Here is a 22,933-nt window from a genome sequence, read left to right as displayed (position 1 = left end):
ACGGATCCTGTGGTTCTGAACTGAGTGTCTCAGGCTTGTTTGCCGGGGACCTTACACAACCATTTCCCCAGGCCCTAACACCCACACAAGCTCTTTTGTGTGTGTGTGCAGGATCTCACCTGCGATCTAGAACTCTCAACCATTTGCCTCAGCTTCTCAAGTGCTGGGATTATTATATTCAGGAAGGCTCTACTCTGCCTCATTTTCCAAGGCTTTTTGAGCCGGGCTTCACCACCCAGGCCTTTCCCCAGCTTACGTGCTTGAGCCAAAAGTTCCTATTGTTTAAACAAGGAGGAACTGGATGTTCATTGCTTGCAACTAGAAGGTCTTAAAGCAACTCTCTACCTCCCTGGGGTTTTGTTGAAGGTGGGGGTAAAGGACACACAAGATAGCGCATACAGCAGTCGCCATGGACCCAGAATGCCAGCTCTCAGTGATGTGTTTTAAATAACATGGTGTAGATGAAATCTGGAAAAACTCTCTTTTTAAAAGAGTTCCCTGTAGATTGAGATCTTATCCCCTCTCAGAAGATCCAGCTCTTTCTTCGCCCCGCTCCTTGTCCCTCTGGTAAACACAGAACAACTCCGGAACGATTTTTCAAATCTGCATTTTCTTCTGATGTAGTCTGACCGGAATGACTAGGATAGAGTCCCACTCCCTTTTTAGTTCAGGATTTCGTAAGCTGGTACATTCTTGATGGTCAGCGAGAGCTGCTGGGAATGGGTCTTGGAGAGCATTCTTGAATAAAGGCAGTGATGTGAGCGGCCAGTATTTACTGAGTACATGCTGTGTTCTGAACATATTCCTAAGAGTTTTACGATTTTATGATTTAGTCCTTAATATGTTATTATTACTCCAGTTTCCAAATGGGCAAAGCGATACAATCAATAAATAGTAAGCCAGGATTTCATGTCAGGGAAATTGATCCAAGAGCCCTAACACCTCGGCTTCCATGCTCTGACACCTCCTGTGTTGAAGGCAGTTAGTTCATTTAGGAGCCTTGGAGTCCAATCACTCCTGTCAGAGACCAGGAGAACTCCCGAGTCATTTGATCCCATTGCAAAATAAAAGTGGGCCCTGGGCCAAAACCCAGAGGTGATGGAGTTTTATATAACCACACAGGGTTCCTGATTTTTAGCTGAAATCTTTTAACCAAGGGTCCCACCTTTCATGTAATAAGTATGTGCCTTATGCATACATCTTTGAGGACTTACTTGGAAAAATCACCCCAAGTAACAGCTGGTATTCCCAACGGTATGTATGCCAGACAGATCCCATTTGCTGAATCAGATCAAAATAGAGGGTTTTAAGAAAATTCATAGTTAAGAATTCACCATGAGGTGGCTGGAGAGATGGCTCAGAGGTAGAGAACACTGGCTGCTCTTCCAGAGGTCCTGAGTTCAATTCCCAGCAACCACAAGGTGGCTCACAACCATCTGTAATAAGATCTGGTGCCCCCTACCTGTACAGTAGGTAGGATACATGCAGGAAGAACCCTGTATACATAAAAAATAAAAATCTTTAAAAAAAAAAAAAAAGAATTCACCATTAACTTCACACCCTCATGGAAGGCTTGCCTGCCCTTGCCAAGGTCAAATCTGTCTTCCCAAGCTCTTCTATTTAACCACGGTCAGTTGTAATTACATGTAAGTATATGTGTATCTATGTGCATGCACAGAAAAGTATGTAATCATGCATATACATTTCATGTGTGGATGTCGAGTTGGTGGTGATGGTGACAACACTTTTACTTGTTACAAGTTCCTAGAGGACAGAGTTCGTGTCAGTTTTTCCCCCTGCTCATCCTCTTGGTACCTATCAAACATCACCAACTGCTACAGGAAGGAAAGAACCAACAAACTCATGAATTATCAGATGCAGGAAAGGAGTGCAGGAATTCTGCATTTGTGATGCGTAGGGTGGGCGCCAAGTCAATAGCCCAGGATTTGAACTGGTTCTCAGGAGTTTGTGCCCTTCGGGGAATTATGCAAATATCTCCTTTGGGCTGCTTAGACACTCCCCACCCACCCCCTAGAGTGGAAAAGAAGCCCAAAAGGTGAGCAAGCAGTTTTCAAGGCACGCTTTCAACTCGGCCAGCCCCCCGCGTGTTTTTCTCTACAATGTTTCCAATTACTGTGGCACTCTCGGTATCCAGATCCATCTCCAGCGAATTCCTCCGCAGCTCCTTGCCAGACATATGGGATCAATCAGTGCGCTTGTGAGGGAATGTTGACAGCATGACAGGCGAGGGGTTCTGGTGTCATGGAATCTCCAAGAGTCTTTAGCTGGATCCCAGGGAAGAGAGGGGGGAGGAGAGAGATAGGGGAGAGATAGGGTGAGGAGAGGAGAGAAGGAGAGGGAGAGGAAAGAGAGGACAGACGAAAAGGAGGGAAGTGACTCTGGCTTCACTGCCCCCTTCCTTCAAACATTTTATAGGCTTTGGGAGAGAGAGGGGAGGAGGAGAGAAACGAAATAGCCGAGAGCCAAAGGAGCAGAGCACTCCAGTCCCTCCAGAGTCCCGTCCGTCCCCCGAGCTGCCAGAGAAGTCTGGATCCTGTCCCCAGTGTCACATGCAAGGGCTCTGAGTCTCGCGGCGGCGGTTATCCCGGGTCCCGTCTGCACAGCTCGGGCTGCCAGGCTCTTCTCAGGCGCTCTCGGGGACTGTCGCCTTGCACTCCCTGGGGCCACTGCTTGGTCCCCAGCGCGATGTGGTGGTGCCTGGCCTTCTGTTGCTGGTCTCTGACACTGGTGTCCGGCTGGACCAACTTCCAGCCCCTGGCTCCGTCGCGCAACTTCAGCTTCCGCCTGTTCCCCGAGGCCTCGCCCGGGGCTCCGGGCAGACTGACCCTGTCACCCGCGTCCGGCGAGGAGGAGGCGATGGGGAGCAAAGTGGAGCGTCTGGGCCGCGCGTTCCGGAGCCGCGTGCGGCGCCTGCGGGAGCTCAGTGGCCGCCTGGAGCTCGTCTTCTTGGTGGACGAGTCGTCCAGTGTGGGCCAAACCAACTTCCTCAACGAGCTCAAGTTCGTGCGCAAGCTGCTGTCCGACTTTCCCGTGGTGTCCACGGCCACGCGCGTGGCCATCGTCACCTTCTCGTCCAAAAACAACGTGGTGGCGCGCGTGGATTACATCTCCACTAGCCGGGCACACCAGCACAAGTGCGCGCTGCTCAGCCGCGAGATTCCGGCCATCACTTACCGCGGTGGTGGCACCTACACCAAGGGAGCCTTCCAACAAGCTGCGGTAAGACCCCGACCCCCCAGGCCAGCGCTCCAGGGTTCCTCCCGCCCCAAACTGCTATCCTCTTCTCCGGTGGGGTTCAGCCCCAGCAAGGCTCAACATGCCAGAGGCGATCTTCTCCAGCCTCATAAACAGGACCATTTTCCTCCTGTCCTTGTGGGGCTGCCTAGGGATTACTAATTTAAAATACTTAGTGAGGTGTCAGGCTTCTCAAAGGATCCCTTTGACGGATCCTGAGAAGAAGGACCCCTAATCTCCCTCCCACATCCACACTTGTGTGTATCCGAGCCCGGAACAGGTATGGTTTCCCCAAAACATTTGTGAAGAGGGGCAGGTAGTGAACTGAGGACAGCCCTGAATCTTTCTCATGTTGTAGAAAGAGCACACAGTAACTTCCCTCCCAGCCTTTGCTTTGTTTATTTGTTTGTGACAGGCTCTCCTGTTTCCCACACTGGCCTCCACTTACTACATAGCAGAGCGGGGTCGAGTTCTGATCCTCCTGCCTTCATCTCCCAAGCGCTGGGATGACTGCCATTGACCACCAAGACTTTATGCTACAGGTCTTTAGTAGATAAATGTTTAGCAACTGGCAAAAGTCAGTTTCACCTGGTAGACCCTTATAAAAACGTGTCTTTTTCCTAACTTCACAGTAACACATGCCTGAGCATAATTTGGAACACAGAAAAAAAATTAAGGCAATCCAGCAAGTCAATGTTTGTGGAATAAATGAAACATAAAGGAGCGGGAAACCCCAATAATCTCTTCATCCTTAAAATTCCAGTTGATAGACAGTTGAATATTGTCCCATATGTATATTTATATATTATTCCAACAAACTTGCTAGCCTAGAGTTTTGCAGGCTGTATCCTTCAGCCATTGCATGGGACCAAATGCACACTAGTTCATACTAGCCTGAGACAGGACCATGGATGTCCGAAGAGGAAATTGGGTCCCCTGAGTTACAAGCAGTTTGTTGTAAGCTGCCATGTGGATGCTGGTAAGGGAATTCATGTCGTCTGTCTGACAGTGCTCTGACCCCTGAGTCATCTCTCCAGCCTCAGGACCGCTGAGTGTTTTGAACTAAAGTGTAGGCAGCACACATCTATGTCTTTTAAATAAGGAATTTGGGAAGCTCTCCTTGAGTGCCTCTTTTGGAGGGCTTCTTCAGTTCCTTATTTAGCAAACTGTATGAACATTTTAAACTTCTCAGTCCACATTGTCACCTCCTCCATTGGAGAGCTCTATAAATCTGCATTCATCTGTCATGTTCACACAAATAGACGATTTAAAAAAAAAGCATTTTGCTAACTTGATAGATAGCTAGAGACATTGTTCTAGAAATTTTATAATTTTTGAGGAGGAATATTAGCTACTATATTTTATGTATGTAGCTAATATGTAGCTACTGGGCATTTGTCTTTATTTTTTTTTCAGCCTGGTCATAGCTTTTGCCTTTTTGCTCTTACAAAAATATTTGTTTCTTCTTAGTGATTTGTATACACTCTTTTTGTAGTGAGGTCGGGAACCCTTCTTGTATATGCAGCAAATGTATTTTGCAGTTTGTTGTATTTTACTTGCTTATTACAGTGTTGTGTTCAAGCCTTCTTTTGGTCAAGTCTATCAAAGTTTGCTTTTAAGATCCAAATTTGGTTAACTTTGGAGAGATGGCTCAGTTAAAAGCACTTGCTGCTCTTGCAGAGGATCCAGGTTCACTCCTCAGCACCCAGGTGGTGGCTCACAGCCATACTTAACTCCAGTTCCAGGGGATCCAGCACTCTCTTCCGAGCTCCCTGGGCGTTAGGCATGCATATGTTGCGTATACAGCCTGCAGACAAAACACTCAGACACATATAATAAATAAATCTTCTAAAATTTTTAGCAATTTATTTGCTTATACTGTTAGAATGACTGCCTTACTGCTCAAATGAGAAACGCTTTCCACTTAACAGTCTGGTTAACCTGGAACTTTCTTAGGGGTCCCATGCAAAGATATCTCTCTCTCTTTTTTTTTTTTTTTTTAGTGTTAATTGTCCAAGCTCACTAGTTTGTTAGTTGAATGTCTCTCTCTTTTTAAAAAATATTTATTTATTTTATTGTGTGTGTGTATGTATGTCTGTGTGAGGGTGCCAGATCCCCTGGAATAGGAGTTAGAGGCAGTTGTGAGCTGCCATGTGGCTGCTGAGAATTGAACGCAGGTCCTCTGGAATTGCAGCCAGTGCTCTTAACCACTGAGCTGTCTCTCCATCCCCCAGGTGGTTGTCTCTTTAATCACCTAGTAAATGAGCATGGCCACTTGATCCCTCCTGGTCTTCTGGTTCATCCTGTCTTATCTTAAGTTGCACCAAAATGATTTAGTTGCTGTAACTTTACAATGTATTTAAACGTGAGATAGTGGGAAATCTCTTTTGGGTCTTGGCTTTTTCATCAGCCCTCCCTAGGTGTAATGCAACATAAAGTTGTATTGTTTTCATATAGTTCCAATAAAACTAATAAGATTTTTTTATTTCAATATAGAAAATATTGAAGTGATTGGGAACTACTACATTTTTAGGACAGTATTATGCTCAACTATACTTTTTTATACCAATCAATAGCTGTGGTTTTTCAAAATTCCTGTAAATACTTTAAAAATTTAGACCAATATACAACATTATTATATATGAATCTATCCATTGTGGTATCAAGGATCAAGCCTGGCCTCTCCCATAAGCTGGGTAAGCACTCTATCACTGAGCTATATCCCCAGGTTTCTTTATTAACTTTTACTATTATGAGGCAGGGTCTCATTAAGTTGCCAAGGCTGGTCTTGTTCTTTATGATCCTCTTGCTTTAGCTTCCTGAGTAGCTGGGATCACAGGCCTGCTTCAAGAGGCCCAATCCATCTTTTGCATTTTATTTTAAACAATTGTTTTTGGATTCTCAAAACGTTCTTAATTTTTGTATCTCTATTTCCTTTTCATGCATATATCTTCATCATATCTTCCCTCATTTCTTCCCTCTAGCATGCCCTAGCCCCGAACCTCCAAATATGTCCCATATCATGTCATTTCTTTATCTTTATTTTATTTATTTGTTTGCTTCTTTCTCTTTTTTTGTTTTCTGTTTTTTTGGGGATTTTTGATTTTTGGGTTTTTTTGTTGTTTGTTTGTTTGTTTTTTGAGACAGAGTTTCTCTGTGTAACAGTCTTGACTGACATTGAACTCACTTTGTAGACCAGACTGGCCTAGAACTCACAGAGATCCAACTGCCTCTGCCTCCCAAGTTCCGGAATTAAAGGTGTGCACCACAACCACCTGACTTTTATAATCCACAAAGTCCAGTTAGTGCTGCCATCTGCACATGTGTGTCTAGGAGAAAACCTTACTATTCTGATCTAGTCATTCTTGAACCCCTGGGAACAGGGAATTCTCTTGTCTTCACTTCCCATGTAGTTGGGTGCTTGAAAACATCCCACATACTTGGGGCTACAGACAAGCGCCGCCATACGTAGCAAACAGATTCTTAGTAAAGTCTCTTAGACTCATGTCTTATTTCCTCTTCACAAATTGTACTTTACTAACAATGCACAGAAAATGAAATAATCAGGAAAGTTTCCTACAAACAAACTGTGGTATGTTGGTGTATAATATGTAATATATGTGCATGTGTGTGGTTGCATAAATAATATTTACCTAAACGTGAAGGAATTGCCCCTTCTCTTCAGGTGTCTGTGTCGCCCCCTCCCCTCTTTTTCCAGCCTACTGTTTATAATAGAAAATTCACTTCTACTATATCAGTTTCTTTTATGGCCACATGGTTTCTTGCCCTATGATTAGCTATTATTGTACGTGCAGGCTGTTACGAGCAGCATGGTATAGATTTGTCCACATCTCTGATCATCTTGTCAGTACAGACCTCTGAAAGGGCATCACTGCATCCGAGAGTATGTGTGTGCCAACTTGCCCAACAGAAAACGGCACCCAACTACATGGGAAGTGAAGACAAGAGAATTCTCTGTTCCCAGGGGTTCAAGAATGACTAGATCAGAATAGTAAGGTTTTCTCCTAGACACACATGTGCAGATGGCAGCACTAACTGGACTTTGCGGATTATAAAACGGCACCAGATTGTACTCTCATGTGTGGTGACCATGTAGTTCTAGGGTGCAGGCCAGTATTTGAATACTCCCTGATTTTGTGTGTGAGGGGATGCATTCCCCTATTAGCAAGGCTAAATATGCCCCATGTGCTCTACCCCCACGCACACTCTGACCAGTTCTCCAACTGCTCCTTTTGAATGCACCTTTGAACATTCCTGGCTTATCCCTCATTTTTTCATCTGGGCGTGGTCCTTTCTCTCCCTGATTGGCAAACACACCTTAAATCTTAGTATGGCCCTAAGCTGACAATGAAATGCTACCTAACATTTTATCAATCTGTTGAATCTGATTTTCTTTTCCTTTTCTGGCATGCTGTATAAGGCTTTCCCCATGAAGTAACAACCCAGGGATGGCTTTTGGTTATTGAAATAGCTGCACCAGGCAGAATTCCCTTTAGAGCACAGCCTGGCCTGCCATCCACTCCCAGTACTTTTCAGACCATGAAAACTGGCTCTATTAAGGTCAGCCATTGCCCACTTTGTCAAAGGGAACACGGCTGCCCTGGGAAAACCATACCGTGATCCAACTCTTCTCTTTGCTTTGCCCAGGCTTGCTCTGGAGCTCTGAGAATGCTGAGCCCTACATGTGGAATGGGGAATGGGTAAAAGACACAGTGCTCCGCCTCAAGACCTGCTTTGCGCTGCCTCCGGCTTCCCCCTTCCAAATACTGCATATTGTCTTGGAAATCAGAGTGGACAAAACCAGGTTCCTGATGTATTGATTCTTTTTGGTGCCACCCGTGACTAGCAAACAGAGGTTTCTCAAATGTTTCTCTTAACTGAACTTTGTCCTGACTTTATTCTCTTTCTTCCTTTTGACTGAGTTATGAGGAGAGACAGAGGTCAGCTGGATCCAGTCCCTGTCCATCCAGAAACCTACATGCCTTTCTTAAAAACTTTGCAAGCTGCTGATGGGCATACTTAGATATAAAATATGATATTTTCCCCCCTTCTCCCCTCTCCCATTTCCTCCTCTGTTCTCTCTTCCTTTTCCTTCTGCTACTATGAGGAAGTCATTCCAAGACCTCAGACAGAACAAAAACACAAAGACAGTCATACTCCATTTAAGGGGACTCCTGTCACAGTCCCCATAATATTTTTCTGTGTGTCTCATTGAGGAAAACTTGTGTTTATGCCCACCCTTAGCTGCAGGAAGCTTTACTAATAAGATGGAAGAGCAGGATAGATGCCGACATATCTGATGCATATCAGAGTCAATAAAATCGTGTTTTTAAAACTGTTCAATACATGGCAAATTGTCCAGAGGTATGTATTTTCAAAAACTTCCTATTATATAACTGAAATCTTATTGGCAATTATATTTGTCATTGCCCAGATGCCGTGGTATACATCTCTAAAGCTAGCAGTTGGGAGGCAGAGTCAGAAAGATCAGGAGTTCAAGGTCAGCCTTGGCTTAGTAGCAAATTTGAGACCAGTTTGAGCAACGTGAGACTGTATCAAACAAACTATGTACATACGTATAAGGAAAAGGCAAAACAACCCTCCAGAATATGAGCAGTATTTATCTGCAGGGAACATATTTATCAATTTGAGTATATATGTTTCCCTCCATTTGTAAATGTAGTTATAGTGATCACATCCAACTTACTAGGAAGTGAAGTGTCAATCTCATACATGAGCAAAGGTGACCAAAAGGGGACAATACCTTTGGAACTTCGAGAGGTCCGCCTTAGTATGACTGCTTTCAAGGATAAAATGCTTTTAGTTCTTTAAATATTTACATGCTTTATGTGTGTGAATGTTCTGGCTGCGAGGATGTGTGTGCACCATGTAAGTGCTTGGACACAAACCTAAATCCTCTCAAGAGTAACCAGTGCTTCAAATTGATGAGGCCTCTCTTCAGCCCCTAAAATCCCCCGTAAATGTCAGATCTTCCCCTTAATCTTCACGAGAATGTAGTATCTACCCCACAGGGCAGCTCTACTTGCAAAACCAAGAAGATGTCCAAGTTTCTTGTCTGGAAGTGGAAATGAAAAAATTCCAGTCTTGCTTTGTCAAATGCCTGAGGCTGTAGCGTTGAGTCTGCCGGGGGTTTGCAAGCTGTGCTGGATGCACACGTTTGTGCCTTCCTGCTCACTCCAATAGTCCTTCACACCCCCCCCCCCGCAATTCACACCAGATCTTGAGGCTGTAGACACACATAACAACCTGGGTACTGGTGGCAGAGGCTCCTTCAGTGCCTGGAGACTTCTGCAAAAAAGGAGACCTGATAGTTAAGCTATGACACCCAGCAGGTCCTAAGGCTGCAGTGGAAAGAATCGACTCTCTCCCCTGGGTGAGAGACCAGGAGACAGTGGCCTTTCTTGGCTTGTCACGCATGCACAGGTCAGTGACTAATGTTCTATCAGGTGTTCTCATTTTTCCTAATAATGAGCATCAAAGAACATTTCCAGGGAAGAAAGGAGAGATGTCTTTTTTTTCTTTCTTCTTCTTCTTTTTTTTTTTTTTAAGACAAGGTTTCTCTGTGGCTTTGCAGCCTGTCCTGGAACTAGTTCTTGTAGACCAGGCTGGCCTCAGACTCACAGAGATCCTCCTGCCTCTGCTTCCCAAGTGCTGAGATTAAAGGTGTGCACCACCACCGCCCAGCAAGAAATGTTTTCTAATATCTGATGTTATCCCACATAAAAACCCATCACATCAAAGAATCCATTTTTCTTGGTTGATTCTCCTTCCGTAGCTCCCCAGCTTTACCTGAGTTATGAGTTTAGTTGTTTTTGTCCAGTACAAGAGGGGCTGTTGGCTTCTTGATATCAGGGGAGATGTTTGTTGCTTGCTCGGGGCATCTCTTTGCATCCTTGGCTCGCGCATTTTTGCCTCATACCAGGTCATCCTATTTGCATCCTAAAACCGCACTCGTTAGTCCCTTGGTACAGCATCACCTTTCCGGCTGCATCTGAATGAGCCCTTGAGAAAAAGACAGCACCTCATTCGCTTATTTCTGGGTCTTCCTTCCCAGCACCGTTTCTACCTAGGCTTTGTCTTTTTAATCACATTTCCCAGAAAATATATGCACTCTTGACTTTTGAGGGTTGCTTCAAAAGGAATGATTTGGGGAAAGTTGTTTTTGGAACTTTCTGACCTTAAAGATACCAGAGTTAAGGCTGTTTGCACACAGCTCACTCTAATTAGTAAAACCTTACATTGCAAGTAAGCTGCAAGGGACGTTATAGGAGATTTTGTCTTCTGTCGACCGAGATTCGGTGCCAAGACCCATGGCTGGCGGTAAGGAGCCCTGTGCGTTCCACGTGTTAATGAGAGGCACTAACAATTGAGAAGAATATGTTCCTCAGAGTTGGTGTGTGGATCCACTCCTGCATAGTCAATCACACCCCTCCTTCCCTCCCTCCCTCCCTCCCCTCTGCCTAATGCCTTTCTCTGGCCTTGACAAGCAGGCAAGAAGGAAGTAGAGAAACAGAGCCAAGAATGGAGGTATTGGATTTTAACGGAGAGTGGTATTCTTATAGAAAACTAGGTTTCTTCCATCTCTTGTCTTCTGTGTTTCCCTTGCTCGAACTGGGCCGAGGGAAGCCCCACAGCCTCTGTGCCAGCTGTTAATTTAGCTGGACCATAGCCTTGATTTGACTCTGTGACTGGAAGTACAGCCTGGGTCTTGATTTAGATTCGGACAGAAGTCTAACCCAGGAACAGCATCCGAAGTTAGAGGTAGCTGATCTGGGAGGTGATCCAAGCAGCTCCCGGTAGGAGAGGAAGGAAGAGAGACAGGGATAGGAAGGATGCCAACGACAACAAGTGGTAGTTGGTGTTTAATTGCACCGTGGAACACTGGGAGCCAGAATCCATGCAAGCCTCAAGCCTTAAGCATCACAGCTGGAGGATGAGGGGAATCGCGGGCCTTTTCAGACCTCCTCATGTCGGGCTGAGGGTTGAGGGTTGCTGCGGTGGTTAATTCTCTGTCGCTGGGCGATGGTATGAGGAGCCTGGCTATGAGGAAAAGGTGCACAGAGGAACGGACAAGGGCTAGGGCTAGGGGTCCGTGGTGCAGCGGATGCCATGCGTGAGGTGCTGGCTTCAATCCCCAGCAAACAAAACAAAGATGTGTGGTTTTACATGGGAGGAGTGTCATGGGAAGCAGCTGTGCCCGAGTGATGCTCCAACCTCTAAACAAGAAAACCACAGTAGCCTAAAATTGTTACCGAAGTAGAAGGTGAGCAAAAGACTGGAAGATTCTCCAGAGAGCCCATCATGGGCCAGCCGTTGACATCCCACAAGTGCAGAAAGCACCGCTGACGGCTTTTCCTTATCTCCTTTCACATTCTCTATTGCAATATTCTCTTTCTCTTCTGGCTTCAAGGCTAAAGAACTAAAGACGGGACTTATCTGGCAGCAGTGGCCACCATATCAGCAATATATTTCTTTTCAGGAATTTTGCAAAGTGCTTCTTTTGGACATTCCAAAATGTGGGAGAAATAACGCTTGAGCTGCTTTTCCTGTTCTGTGATAAAATCCCCTGCCAGAAGCAACTCATGAGGGGACAGGGTTATTCTGGCTCACAGCCCAAGGGCACAGGCGGTCAAGCAGGGGCAGTTACAGAAGCAGGAACACGAGGCAGCTGTCCTGTTGCATTTGCAGTCAGGAAGCAGGGAGCCGAGAATGTTGGTACACAGCTATCTTTATTCTCATACCCATCTAGGTCCCAAGCCTCGGTGGGGAATGGTGCTTCCCATGTTTTCATAGCTCCTCCCAAGTCAGCCAGCATGATCAAGATGATCTTTTGCAGGTGTCTTACTTTTCTATGGCTGCAATAAAGCACCATGACCAAAGCAGCTTATTAAAGAAAATGTTTAATCTGGCTTACAGTTTTAGAGGGTTTCAGAGCCAAGAGCTCACATTTTACTCCACAACCACAAGGGCAGAGGGAGAGAAAATCCCACAAGTCTTTTGAAACATCAAAGTCTGCTCCCTGTGACACACTCCCTCCAGCAAGATCACACCCCCTAAGCCTTCCCAAACAGTTCCACCAACTGGGACCAAGTATTCAAAATCTATGAGCCTGTGGGGCATTCTCATTCAAATCACACAGAAGGCATGGCCAGGAACTTGTCTCTTCCACGATTCTGGAGCCTATCAAGTTGACAATCATCAATCACCACAAATAATACAGGGAAAGTAAGGACCCATAATCCAGGGCATTTCGTACCTAATTCTCTCAGAACACTCATTGGCTAACATTAGATCTCCCCAGGACCTAGCAATAGCATTCACCATAGTCTCAGGGTCCTTGCACAGTGACACGTTCAGTAAGGTAATGTTGGCACAGTAAGGGTAATCTGGCGTTTCTCTGACTTCTCTTATGCTCCAGAACGGTGCAGTTAGGATTCCTAGGGGTGCTCCCCTTTTTAAATCAGCAGCAAGTTGGAGCAAATCACCCTCCTGCGGGAGCAAGAGGAAGCATACAGGTATGCATCTCTGTAGCTTTCTCCTAAAATCTGGTTAGGGAATCATAGGTCAGCTCCTATAAAGAGAAGGCTGTGTGGTGAGCTCAGAGAGAATCTGCATGTTTTAAGCTTCGAAGCACATGTCCCCTCTATGTCTCCATCAATATCACCTTTAGCCATCTCTAGGGTCCTCATCAGTATAGGGTTTGGGAGCCGTTCTTTTCCATTCCCTGTCCAGGCAATGCCAAGTCCTTCTTGTGTCTGGTGGAAGTGGGCAGTTAGTTGTTGGAGAATCACACTCTTCCAGAATCTCTGATTCTGTATCATCAGCCTCCATAAGCAGTCACAGCTCTCAATAAAATGCTGGTTGTATTGTAACTGACACTTGTCAGGTCTGTTCTGGCAACATCGTAGAATTAAATCATTACAAATAGTGGAAGTGACAGGTAAGTACCAGGTCCCCCTCTAAGCACTTTTCCTGTGTGAGGTGACGAAACACCCACAAGAGCACACTTCAGTTAGGTTATATATTACTGTTATCACCCCAAAGTACAGGGGACACAATGGAAGTGAGTAAGACCAAGGTCATACTGTGAATAAGTGTGTGAACTGGAGTTCAGATCCAGGGAGTCTACACCCAAAGCTACCTCTGTAGTCTACACTGTATTGTCTGGAGGTCTAGTGCAGGCAAGATGTACTCATGTGAGTTTGAGGGTGATGCTGGTTGATGAGTCTTTCTGGAGAAGGCAGCAGGGAGAGGAACCTTGGATGTGGGATGCTGTTCTGTATGCTGATTACAATGGGTTAATTAAAAAAAGCTGTTTTGACCTCTGGCAAGGCAGAATATAGCAAGGCAGGAAATCCAAGCAGAGATAGAGGAGGAAAGAAGGCGGAGTCAGACAGATACCATGTAGCTGCCGAAGGAGAAAGATACCAGAACCTCACCAGTAAATCACGAGCCTCATGGTAAAATATAAAATAATAAAAAAAATAGGTTAATGTAAGATGTATAAGCTAGTTAATAATAAGTCTGAGCTAATAGACCAAACAGTTTGTAATTGTTATAAGCCTCCGTGTGTTTCTTTGGGACTGAATGTCTCCGGGACCAGGCAGAACAGAAACTTCCATCTACAAACCTTGGTAGATAGATGACAAAGGCAATGATAGAACAGACACAACCAAGACCCATGAGCATTTGGAGGCTGCCATTTTTATTGATGCTATCTGAGGTGCCTGATAATCCCTATTGGTCCTCACTGGTTCTGCCAGTCCAGATAATTGCTTTTCTTGTGTATTTTCATGTGCTGTAGTTGGATCAGCTCCCACCCCCCACCTCCCATGCCAGTCACTGTAGAGTCATCTATAGACATTACAAGATCATATCAAGTATCTTTCCAAGTCTCCCTTACTTGTCTAGATTTTTTAATTATCAGATTTATCTTATCCAAGATAGTGCTATGTCATATTCATTATTGAGATAAAAATATAATGCAAGGAAAAAACTTCAACATTTTTAGTCCTATACACCTAAATGCTACTATCAATCATGTAGCTCAAGATTAAGTTTATAAATTTAATTGGTCTTTCAGCTAAATTTTATTTATTCTAATTTGAGATCTTCAAAGTTTACCCCCTCAACACACAAATATCTTTCATGTACTCTATGTATTAAACTAGGTTTTTTTTTATAAGTGTAATTCGTTAAAAAATGTGTGTGTGTGTGCCCACATGCATATGTTGGTGTGAGTCTGCATACTGGTGTGTGTGTATGTTCTTGCACCCTAGTAAGTGTGCATGCTGTTGTGTATGTGTGTGTGCACGCACACATACCTCGGTGCAGGCATAAGTTACAATGTGTTTGTAGAGGTCAGGGAACAATTTCAGATGCTGGTCCTTACCGTCTAATTTGCTTGAGATGTGGTTTCATCTCCATCCAGTTTCAGGAGAGTGTCTTGTCTCTGCCTCCTGTCTCACCACAGAAGCACTAGAATTCCAGGCATGTAGGCTGCTGAATCCGATGTTTTTTGTGGGCTCTGGGGATCTAAACTCATTCTCTAAAACATAGCCACTAAACCATCTTCCCGAGTCTCTAAAGCATTTCCTAAAGAACAGTCATTGTTCTAAAGGTATGCATGCAAGTGAACTGTACAGGTTATTTAGTCTCCCAGAGACGACACTATGTTCAAAATAATTTAAAAGTCTACACCTTTGAACAATGACACATGTAAATATCTTAGCAGTCCCTAGTTGACAATTTAAATGCAGACACCAGTTGAGTAGAACCAGAAATATTTAGGAGTTCAGAATCTATTTTTAATTCTGGAATATTTGCACAAGTGTAATGGAGATGGGACTTAAGTCTAAGCATGGAACTTGTCTACATTGCATGTACACATAGCTTGAAAGACTTTTTACAGAATAGTGTCAATGATTTTCCTTGTGGACAGAAGTTTCATCGTTGGAATTTGGTGCTCATGACATCAGTTTGGAGCTGGAACATCCCTGTTTTGTAGCATTTTGGATGTCAGATTCTCAGATTAAGGGTCCCGCAATCCTGCACTTGTAATGCAGCATCTAATCCACAAATAAAGCTCAACCCTAAATCATTTAAAGGACTTTAATTTCTGCTTTCCAAAGATATAAACAGAGCACTTTATTCCATGTTTAATTAATGTAGTTATTTGTGCAAGCCAGTATAAAGGAGAAAAAAACACAACAAACTTCCAAATATCATTTACTTGGAATGCTAATAGATGTCACAAATTGAATGTGTTTTTAAAAATAAATTTACGTAACTACAACAAATAAAAGACATCATAAGTTCATGAACTTAAAAGTCTTCCTTCAATCCTCACCCCTTTGAGTTTCCCATTTCTTAGTCGATTTGACTTAAAAAAAAAACAAAACCATCTCCCTGGCTTTGTGAAGTGCTGCAGACTGCGCTGTTAAAGCCCAGATATTTTCAATTGAACAATTAGAATTCCTGCATCTTTCCTGTATTCTAACCACCTGCTGATGTTTTCCTTCCTGGTTAATAAAATGTCTCGTAAAATGCATCATTTCTTTCCTAATGACTTTGCATCATAAATAATACTTTCTCAGGAATTCATACACTTGAATTTTCCAAACTTTCCCACCATGCTGCCCAGAGTCTGACACCCATGTGGAAGAAGAGTTGACCTGGTAAACTTCTCTAGCATCTTCTCTACTGGAAACATCGAAGCATACCAGTTAAATCATTTCTTCACTGTGTGGGTTTTTCACGCATGTCAATTAACAATACTCTTTACTGAGAATCACCACGACCCTGTCCCCACTTGACCACCCATGGAGGTTGCCAGTCTCTGGCGTTATCAGTCTCTCACAGGTTGACATGGCTCCTTTTGGTTTTCCTCCTAGCAATTTGGATTAAGGCACAAGGAGCCCAAAGAGAATGAAGTTCTCCTTTGTTTTCTTTGTTTTACCAGTGATTGGGGAATATAGAGTCAGTACACAGGGCACAGGAGTCCCACCAATGTAAGGAAAGTGAGCAAGGACGTGCAGAGAGGAACACACAACATGCTGTGTCCCCCAGGAACAGAGAGCTGGTGGAAGACTGAAGGGGGAGGAGCCACATCTCTTCCTAGAGACCTCTTGTTTCTCCTTCCAGTCTTTTCTAGGGTTCTGCTTTTCTCTCTGACCTTCGGTTGGGAAAGATATTCCTGTGTACAACTCCCCACTTTGTTTAGACCAGCTAAGTAGACATTCAATCCTTATGGACCACCAAGTCTGATTAAGGCGTCTTTTGAAATTTTTAAATTTTAAAAGTGAGCATGGTCAGATGGCATTATATACATGTATGATATTGTCAATAAGCAAATGTTAAGATAAAAAAAGAAAGTGCTGCATTTGACTTTGAAAATTAGGCAACACAGTATTTGTTATTTTCTAATAAACTGCAATCTAAGAAGGTTATTAGAATAAAAAACCTTTAAATCAATGATAACCATGATTTTTCAATTAACTTGCACTTATGTTTCAGATGAATCAAGAAAATGCAACTTTCATAGTTTTGATTCTTATTCTTGTTTAATTTGTGTGGATTCATTGGTACTTATATATGATATATAAAAAATGCTTTCTAATTTTTACTTCTGAATTTGGATACTGAACAGTTTCCCATACAAGAAGATCTTCTCCTAAATCGTATGATTCAAGTATAAGCTATCATGTAAACATAACCATGACTGAACTTTTTAAAGTGTATCTTTCGTGTATCTGCAACCCCGGGGATGGACCCCAGGTCCTGACACTAGACAAGTGTACCACTGAGTTGCATCTCTAGCCCACAGCTGAAGTTTTAATCTATTCATGTTCATTTGTTACTATAACATTTTATAATTAAAATACTTACTTATACATTTTTCTCAACATCTCTATTTTTTATCTTGATTTCCTTTCATCTGAAGTAGGATCTTTTTATTACAGATTTACCTCTGTTTTTTGCCCCTTCATATTAGCTGACATCCCCACTCTTGAGTAATGGAGACCTTTGTCTCATTCTTGAGTTTAATGAGGGCTCTTCAAACATTATTTTGGCCATTAGCTTCATGATCATTTTTGGAGTCAGACGCGCTACCGTTGTGCCACGAGGTCCCTTTTCATGATCATTTTTATTTGTCATATTAAGTAAATATTCTTCTATTCTTTAATTCACTTGCAAATTACAATTGTGTGGCCACTTCCCAATGATAGTTGTAGTACTTGAGATTGTCTTTGTCCTTTGATTTTTTGATGTGAATCACAGGAATAAATTCTTTATATTTGGTTTTTGAGCACTAAATGATATTTGATAATATTGTATAGGCATTTAATACATCAATTACTATTATTTGTACTAGTGTGTGTGTGTGTGTGTGTGTGTGTGTGTGTGTTGCTTAAGTGTGCCACCGTTCATGTGTGGACATCAGAAGATAACTTGTAGGAGGAGTAGGTTCTCTCTTTCCACCATGTGGTTCCTAGTGGAACTGAATTCAGGTTTGGCAGCAAGCACCTTGCCAACTCGATTGAAGTTGTTTTAAGAAAATTTTCACATCAACAATGCAGTTTACTTTGGTATTGTCTGTGATAGGGTGACAATGTGATTGCCTGCAATAGGGTAGCAGTGTGCTTGCCTGCAATAGGGTGACAGTGTGTTTGTCTCTGATAGGGTAGCAGTGTGCTTGTCTGTGATAGAATGACAGTGTGTTTGTCTCTGATATGGTAGCAGTGTGTTTGTCTGTGATAGGGTAGCAGTGTGTTTGTCTGTGATAGGGTAGCAGTGTGTTTGTCTGTGATAGGGTAGCAGTGTGCTTGTCTGTGATAGGGTAGCTGTGTGCTTGTCTGTGATAGGGTGACAGTGTGTTTGTCTGTGACAGGGTAGCAGTGTGCTTGAATGTGATAGAGTAACAGTGTGCCTGTCTGTGATAGGGTAGCTGTGTGCTTGTCTGTGATAGGGTAGCAGTGTGCTTGTCTGTGATAAGTGAGCAGTGTACTTGCCTGTGGTAGGGTGCTTGGTATTCTGGTGACTCTGCCTTTACCATTCAGATTTTCTGGACCTCTGGGTGGAAGGAATGGATGTTGGAGGTTGGCATGAGTAGGCAGTTGTTGGTCCTTGCAAACCTGTTCTGTTGTTTTATAGTTGGATTAGGTCTGCTACTCATCAACTCCAGTGCACACCACTTTCTAATTTGATGTACGGTCCCAATGGGTCCATTTCAAACTGATGTGTGTCCTTGTTTAATAACTAAGGCATGTATGTGGGTGGATGAACTCTGGATCCATAAATCTGAGACTAAGTTCTCCTCTGAACTTCTGGTTCCTCTGTGATTTGATTAGACTATCACAAAGAGCCTAAAGACTCCCCGAGCCAACATTTTTTCTCATTCTAGAATTTCAGTCGATGAAGGTTGAGTAAATACTTATAATAAATGAGACTTACTAAATATTATTCATTTGAAATTACAAGATTAATGGGAAGGCTCCATTACTGTAGAACACTCTACTTACATTTCTAACATTTTTGTCCGATTTGGTTAGTGCTTCTTTTCCCTCACCAAAGAGCAAGCACAATTAGGAAACACTCAACACAGTGCCTGGTATATTATAGAGATCCAATACAGATGTGCTGAAATGGTCTTGAAGATGATATTTGTCAGTTTTCAGTTCAGAAGAGCTCCATGAGATTCACTCTGACAGTTTTGTGTCTTGGGTTTATTATTTTATGCTATTGGACGTATAAAGAGCAAAAATTATACCATGTATTGACTTGTTCATTTGCAGGTTTTCATGTTAGTCTGGAGACATGGTTTCATTTAGCTCAGGCTGGTTTGGAATTCCTGATCCTTCTGCTTCTGTTCTGGATTACAGGAATATATCACCATGCCTGGCTCCCAGTCACCAAGAGAGTAAGAACATAAGATTAATTTTTCACATTTAAGTCTACTTTAGGACATAGTCAGACATACAAGCATCAACCTTAATTTGATAGAGTCACAATGACAAAAGATGAACAGGGTCACCAAGATGGGTTTTCTTTGTGACAGAAGAATTAGAAATTTCTACAAGATAAACTTTGAGTCTAAACTCTGATAGATTAGTAAAAGAGGGTGGGACATGTTGGAAAAATGAAGAAGAGTTGTGAGGAATTTTCAGGTCAACCAATAAGAAAGGATTTTCCATTCCAAAAGCCCCAACTGGGCTAAACCATAGCTAAACCAGAGTGAGGAGGTGGCATAGAAGATTCAAAAAGAAGCAGGCATGTGGAAAGGGAAGTGGCTAAAAGGATTATTTAGGATTGAGTTTCACTTTGCAGACTGATTAATGATATTGAAAGTCTGAAACATGATTGCAATGGATTTCAGAAAAATAACCTTCATGGCAGGTCAGAAAACGGGCTCGAAAGAAGAAGTCCCTTCTCTAGAGATGCTCAAAGGGGCACCTGGAGCGAGGCTGGGACAATGAGATGAAAGAGGTAGGCAGGTAATGTGGCTGAAATGCGCTGGTTTGGGTGGCCACTAATAGTGATAGAGCAGAACAAGGGCATCATGGGTTACTCGAGGATGATAGTCTCGGAAGGCAGGGGATGTGGGTCCCTCTTTGAGGTAGGGAAGACAAATGGTGGGAACCTTTATTGGTGCATGAACTGAACGTACTGGGTTTGCAGCCCCTGTCACACGTTCAGGTAGAGATGCACACGAAGGGAATCTTGGAACTTCATGTGGCAGAGTCTTGGAGTTTAATTTGGTGTAGGTTTAGGAGCCATTGACTTGTTGGTGAGACTCAAATGGCATTTTCTGGGAAAAGCCCAGAGGAGAGGAAAAAGAGAAAATACGAAAACGATGCAACTCTCCATGGTAGAAGTGAGTCAAAGTCCTCTAAGTCCACTATCAGGAGGCAGTCGAATAGTTTGATGGTGTGTTGTGCACCACGCTCAAACATAGGCTTGCACACTTACACAAATACATAAGTGTACACGCTTACACTCACATAAATACAGTGCATGCACACTTCAGTGCTCATTCGTGGTATTTCCTTGTATTTGTTTAACTGATATTTCTTGTTAAAATTAATAGTTTCTGATTTTTTTTTACTGTTTCAAATTACGCTGAGATGCAAACCCTTTTGTCTATTTGTGTGTGTGTGTCCATGAGTATTTAATTAGGACAGTTATAACTGTAGTACTTACTGGCAAATTGTGTGAAAAATGTAAGACTTTGATCACTTTCTCAAACGATACTCCATATGTCAGGGTTCAGGTGTCTTTCCCATCAGTCCCTGCCTTGCCACATATTTAATAACTTAAAAATATTTAAATAACCACAACCATATGAGAAGTCAAAAAATGCTTTTATTTTTACCTATCATATTTTGGCATTAATAAAACTAAATATTTTTGTATATTCTACCAGTAGCCTGCTTAACCTCCCTCCTCTTCCATCTCTTCCTTCCTTCCTTCTTTTTTTTTCTTTCATTCATTGCCTTTGGATTGGGCAAAAGACACACCTAGTTTCCTGTTACTTCCTAGTTAGATATCTGTAAATTTTCTTTATCTTTTAAGGATAGTAAAACATTGTGATAAACATGATGTGTATGTTTGTTCCTTCTTGTCTAATGTTGATTAGATGGATAGATAGAGATTTATACAGAGAGAGAGAAGACTAGTAACAAAACAAAGTAACAGTTTCTAATGATATGCCTTAGAATCTTCACTAGAAGTTTCAAAAGAATCCTAAGTAATGGTAGAAAGAAACCTGAATCACCTTTGCTACTTGGGATCTGCTAAGTTTTTGCAGTTGGTCAAAGTGTCTACTTTTGTCTCAAGATAAATAATTTAGGGCTAGCAAGATGACTCAACGGATAGAGGAACGTGCCACCACACCTGATGATCTACGTTCAGTCTCCATGTCCCACATGGTAATGGAGAATTGATCAATGTGAATTATCATCCGACCTCCACACATGCACATGGCATGTCCATGCCCCCCCACAGCTAATCAGTAGACAAGCAGCATTAAAAATTAAGATTATATAGTTTGTATGAATTATATAATTTTTCACAATGTATTCATTGAAAAAGCAGAAAGTTTCATTAACTTTTTGAATAGTTTAGTCGTCTTCTTACTGTAGGGCTGCATGCTGTATCCTTCTAGATTCTCAAGTTGATTTTGCATTCCTCTCATTTATAGGTTCTCAGAAACCTGCTCTAGATTTTCTGTGTTTGCTTGGCCTGGAGTGAAAATGCAACTCTCTTGGTCTGTCCTGGCCAATCCTGTAGCCTCTGGCAATGCTTGTCTACTTAAATATTAATTAATTAAAATTAAGGACAATTATCAGTTTGGTTCCCAACTACAATAGACCCAAGTGCTCAGCAATCACATGTGGCAAATGTCACTGTGTTGACACTCAGGTAACCTGCTGTGCTGTTATTTTTGTTAGCTTGACAGAAACCAGGGTCACTCGAGAAACTCCACAGAGAAAATGTAGCCACCAGGTTAGCCTGTAGGCAGATCTGGGGGACATCTCTTTAATTTAATGGTTGGTTTGGGAGTGCCCTGTCCATTGTGAATGGTGCCCCCCTCTGCTCTGTAGATGGTACTTGTTCTAAGAAAGCAGACTGAGTGAGCCATGGAAAGCAAGCCAGTCCACAGGGTTTCTTTATAGCCTCTGCTTCAGCTCCTGTTTCCAGTTCCTGCTTGAGTTTCTGCCCGACTTCCCTTCATGATAGAATATAAACTGTAAGCTGAGGTAAAGCCTCCTCCCAAAGTTGCTTTGGGTTGTGGTGTCTTCTCACAGCAACAGAACACTAACTAGGACCACTGCCAATCAGAACAGAAAATTCTCCTGGGCAGCGCTCACCTTGCTCATCTGCTTTCAAGCTAACACAGCAGGTAGCTTATGCATGACCCTTTCCACTGTTCACATGGGTTTCTTATCAGCTTATTTTAATAAAGATAATAATGGCCATAATGACAACAATAATAGGTAGGAACATTAATAGCCGTGGGTTCCAAGCGCTTTATTCTCCCAGATGTTTATTGTTTGTGGCAAATGGTTTACCAAGACATATATTTTTGTTTAAAGATAAACAAAATGAGAGACAAGCACTCTTTCTGGTTTCCTTTCTTATTCTCTAATAGGTATTATAAAGATGGAGTGTGATAAATATAAGAATTTACTGTGGGGGAAAAAAGAACTAAATCCTAGCATGCATTTGTTGTATGCCATTAAATAAATTAAAACCAGCTTTAAAGAGGCGAAAAATGGACAGAAAACAGACGAGACAAAACTAACAGAAAAACTGAAAAAAAATAGAGGACCGAGTAAGATAAAGAAATGGTGAAGCAGGAAAGATAAAGTGCATCGCTAATATCAATCCTTTTATCATTTCAAAAATTTATTCTTTGAGAATATCATAATATATATATATCTTAAGGAGAGTAGGAGGAATAAAATAATATCATTAAACAAACAAAGAAGCATCAGCAAAAAATATATTCAAGAAAAGACTTGAGATGCCCCCACTAGACCCAGATGGTATTGGGATGAAATCAAAATGAAAACAAAGAAGAAGAAGAAGAAGAAGAAGAAGAAGAAGAAGAGGAGGAGGAGGAGGAGGAGGAGGA

General features: G+C 42.5%; 1 protein-coding gene across 1 annotated transcript in view; it reads left to right on the top strand.

The window, feature by feature from the left end:
- The first annotated feature begins 2,638 nt into the window (after window positions 1–2,638).
- Svep1 (sushi, von Willebrand factor type A, EGF and pentraxin domain containing 1) overlaps window positions 2,639–22,933 on the top strand; it is a 157,199-nt gene continuing 136,904 nt past the window's right edge. Inside the window, exon 1 of the mRNA XM_005362216.3 lies at window positions 2,639–3,240. Coding sequence (XP_005362273.1) covers window positions 2,707–3,240 — 534 coding nt within the window. The 5' untranslated portion in view covers window positions 2,639–2,706. The remainder of the gene's footprint in view (window positions 3,241–22,933) is intronic.

The sequence above is a fragment of the Microtus ochrogaster genome, linkage group LG5 (assembly GCF_000317375.1).
Source record: "Microtus ochrogaster isolate Prairie Vole_2 linkage group LG5, MicOch1.0, whole genome shotgun sequence".
NCBI lineage: Eukaryota > Metazoa > Chordata > Mammalia > Rodentia > Cricetidae > Microtus > Microtus ochrogaster.
The sequence above is the reverse complement of the archived record's forward strand: the minus strand, read 5'-3'. Positions and strand labels throughout refer to the sequence as shown.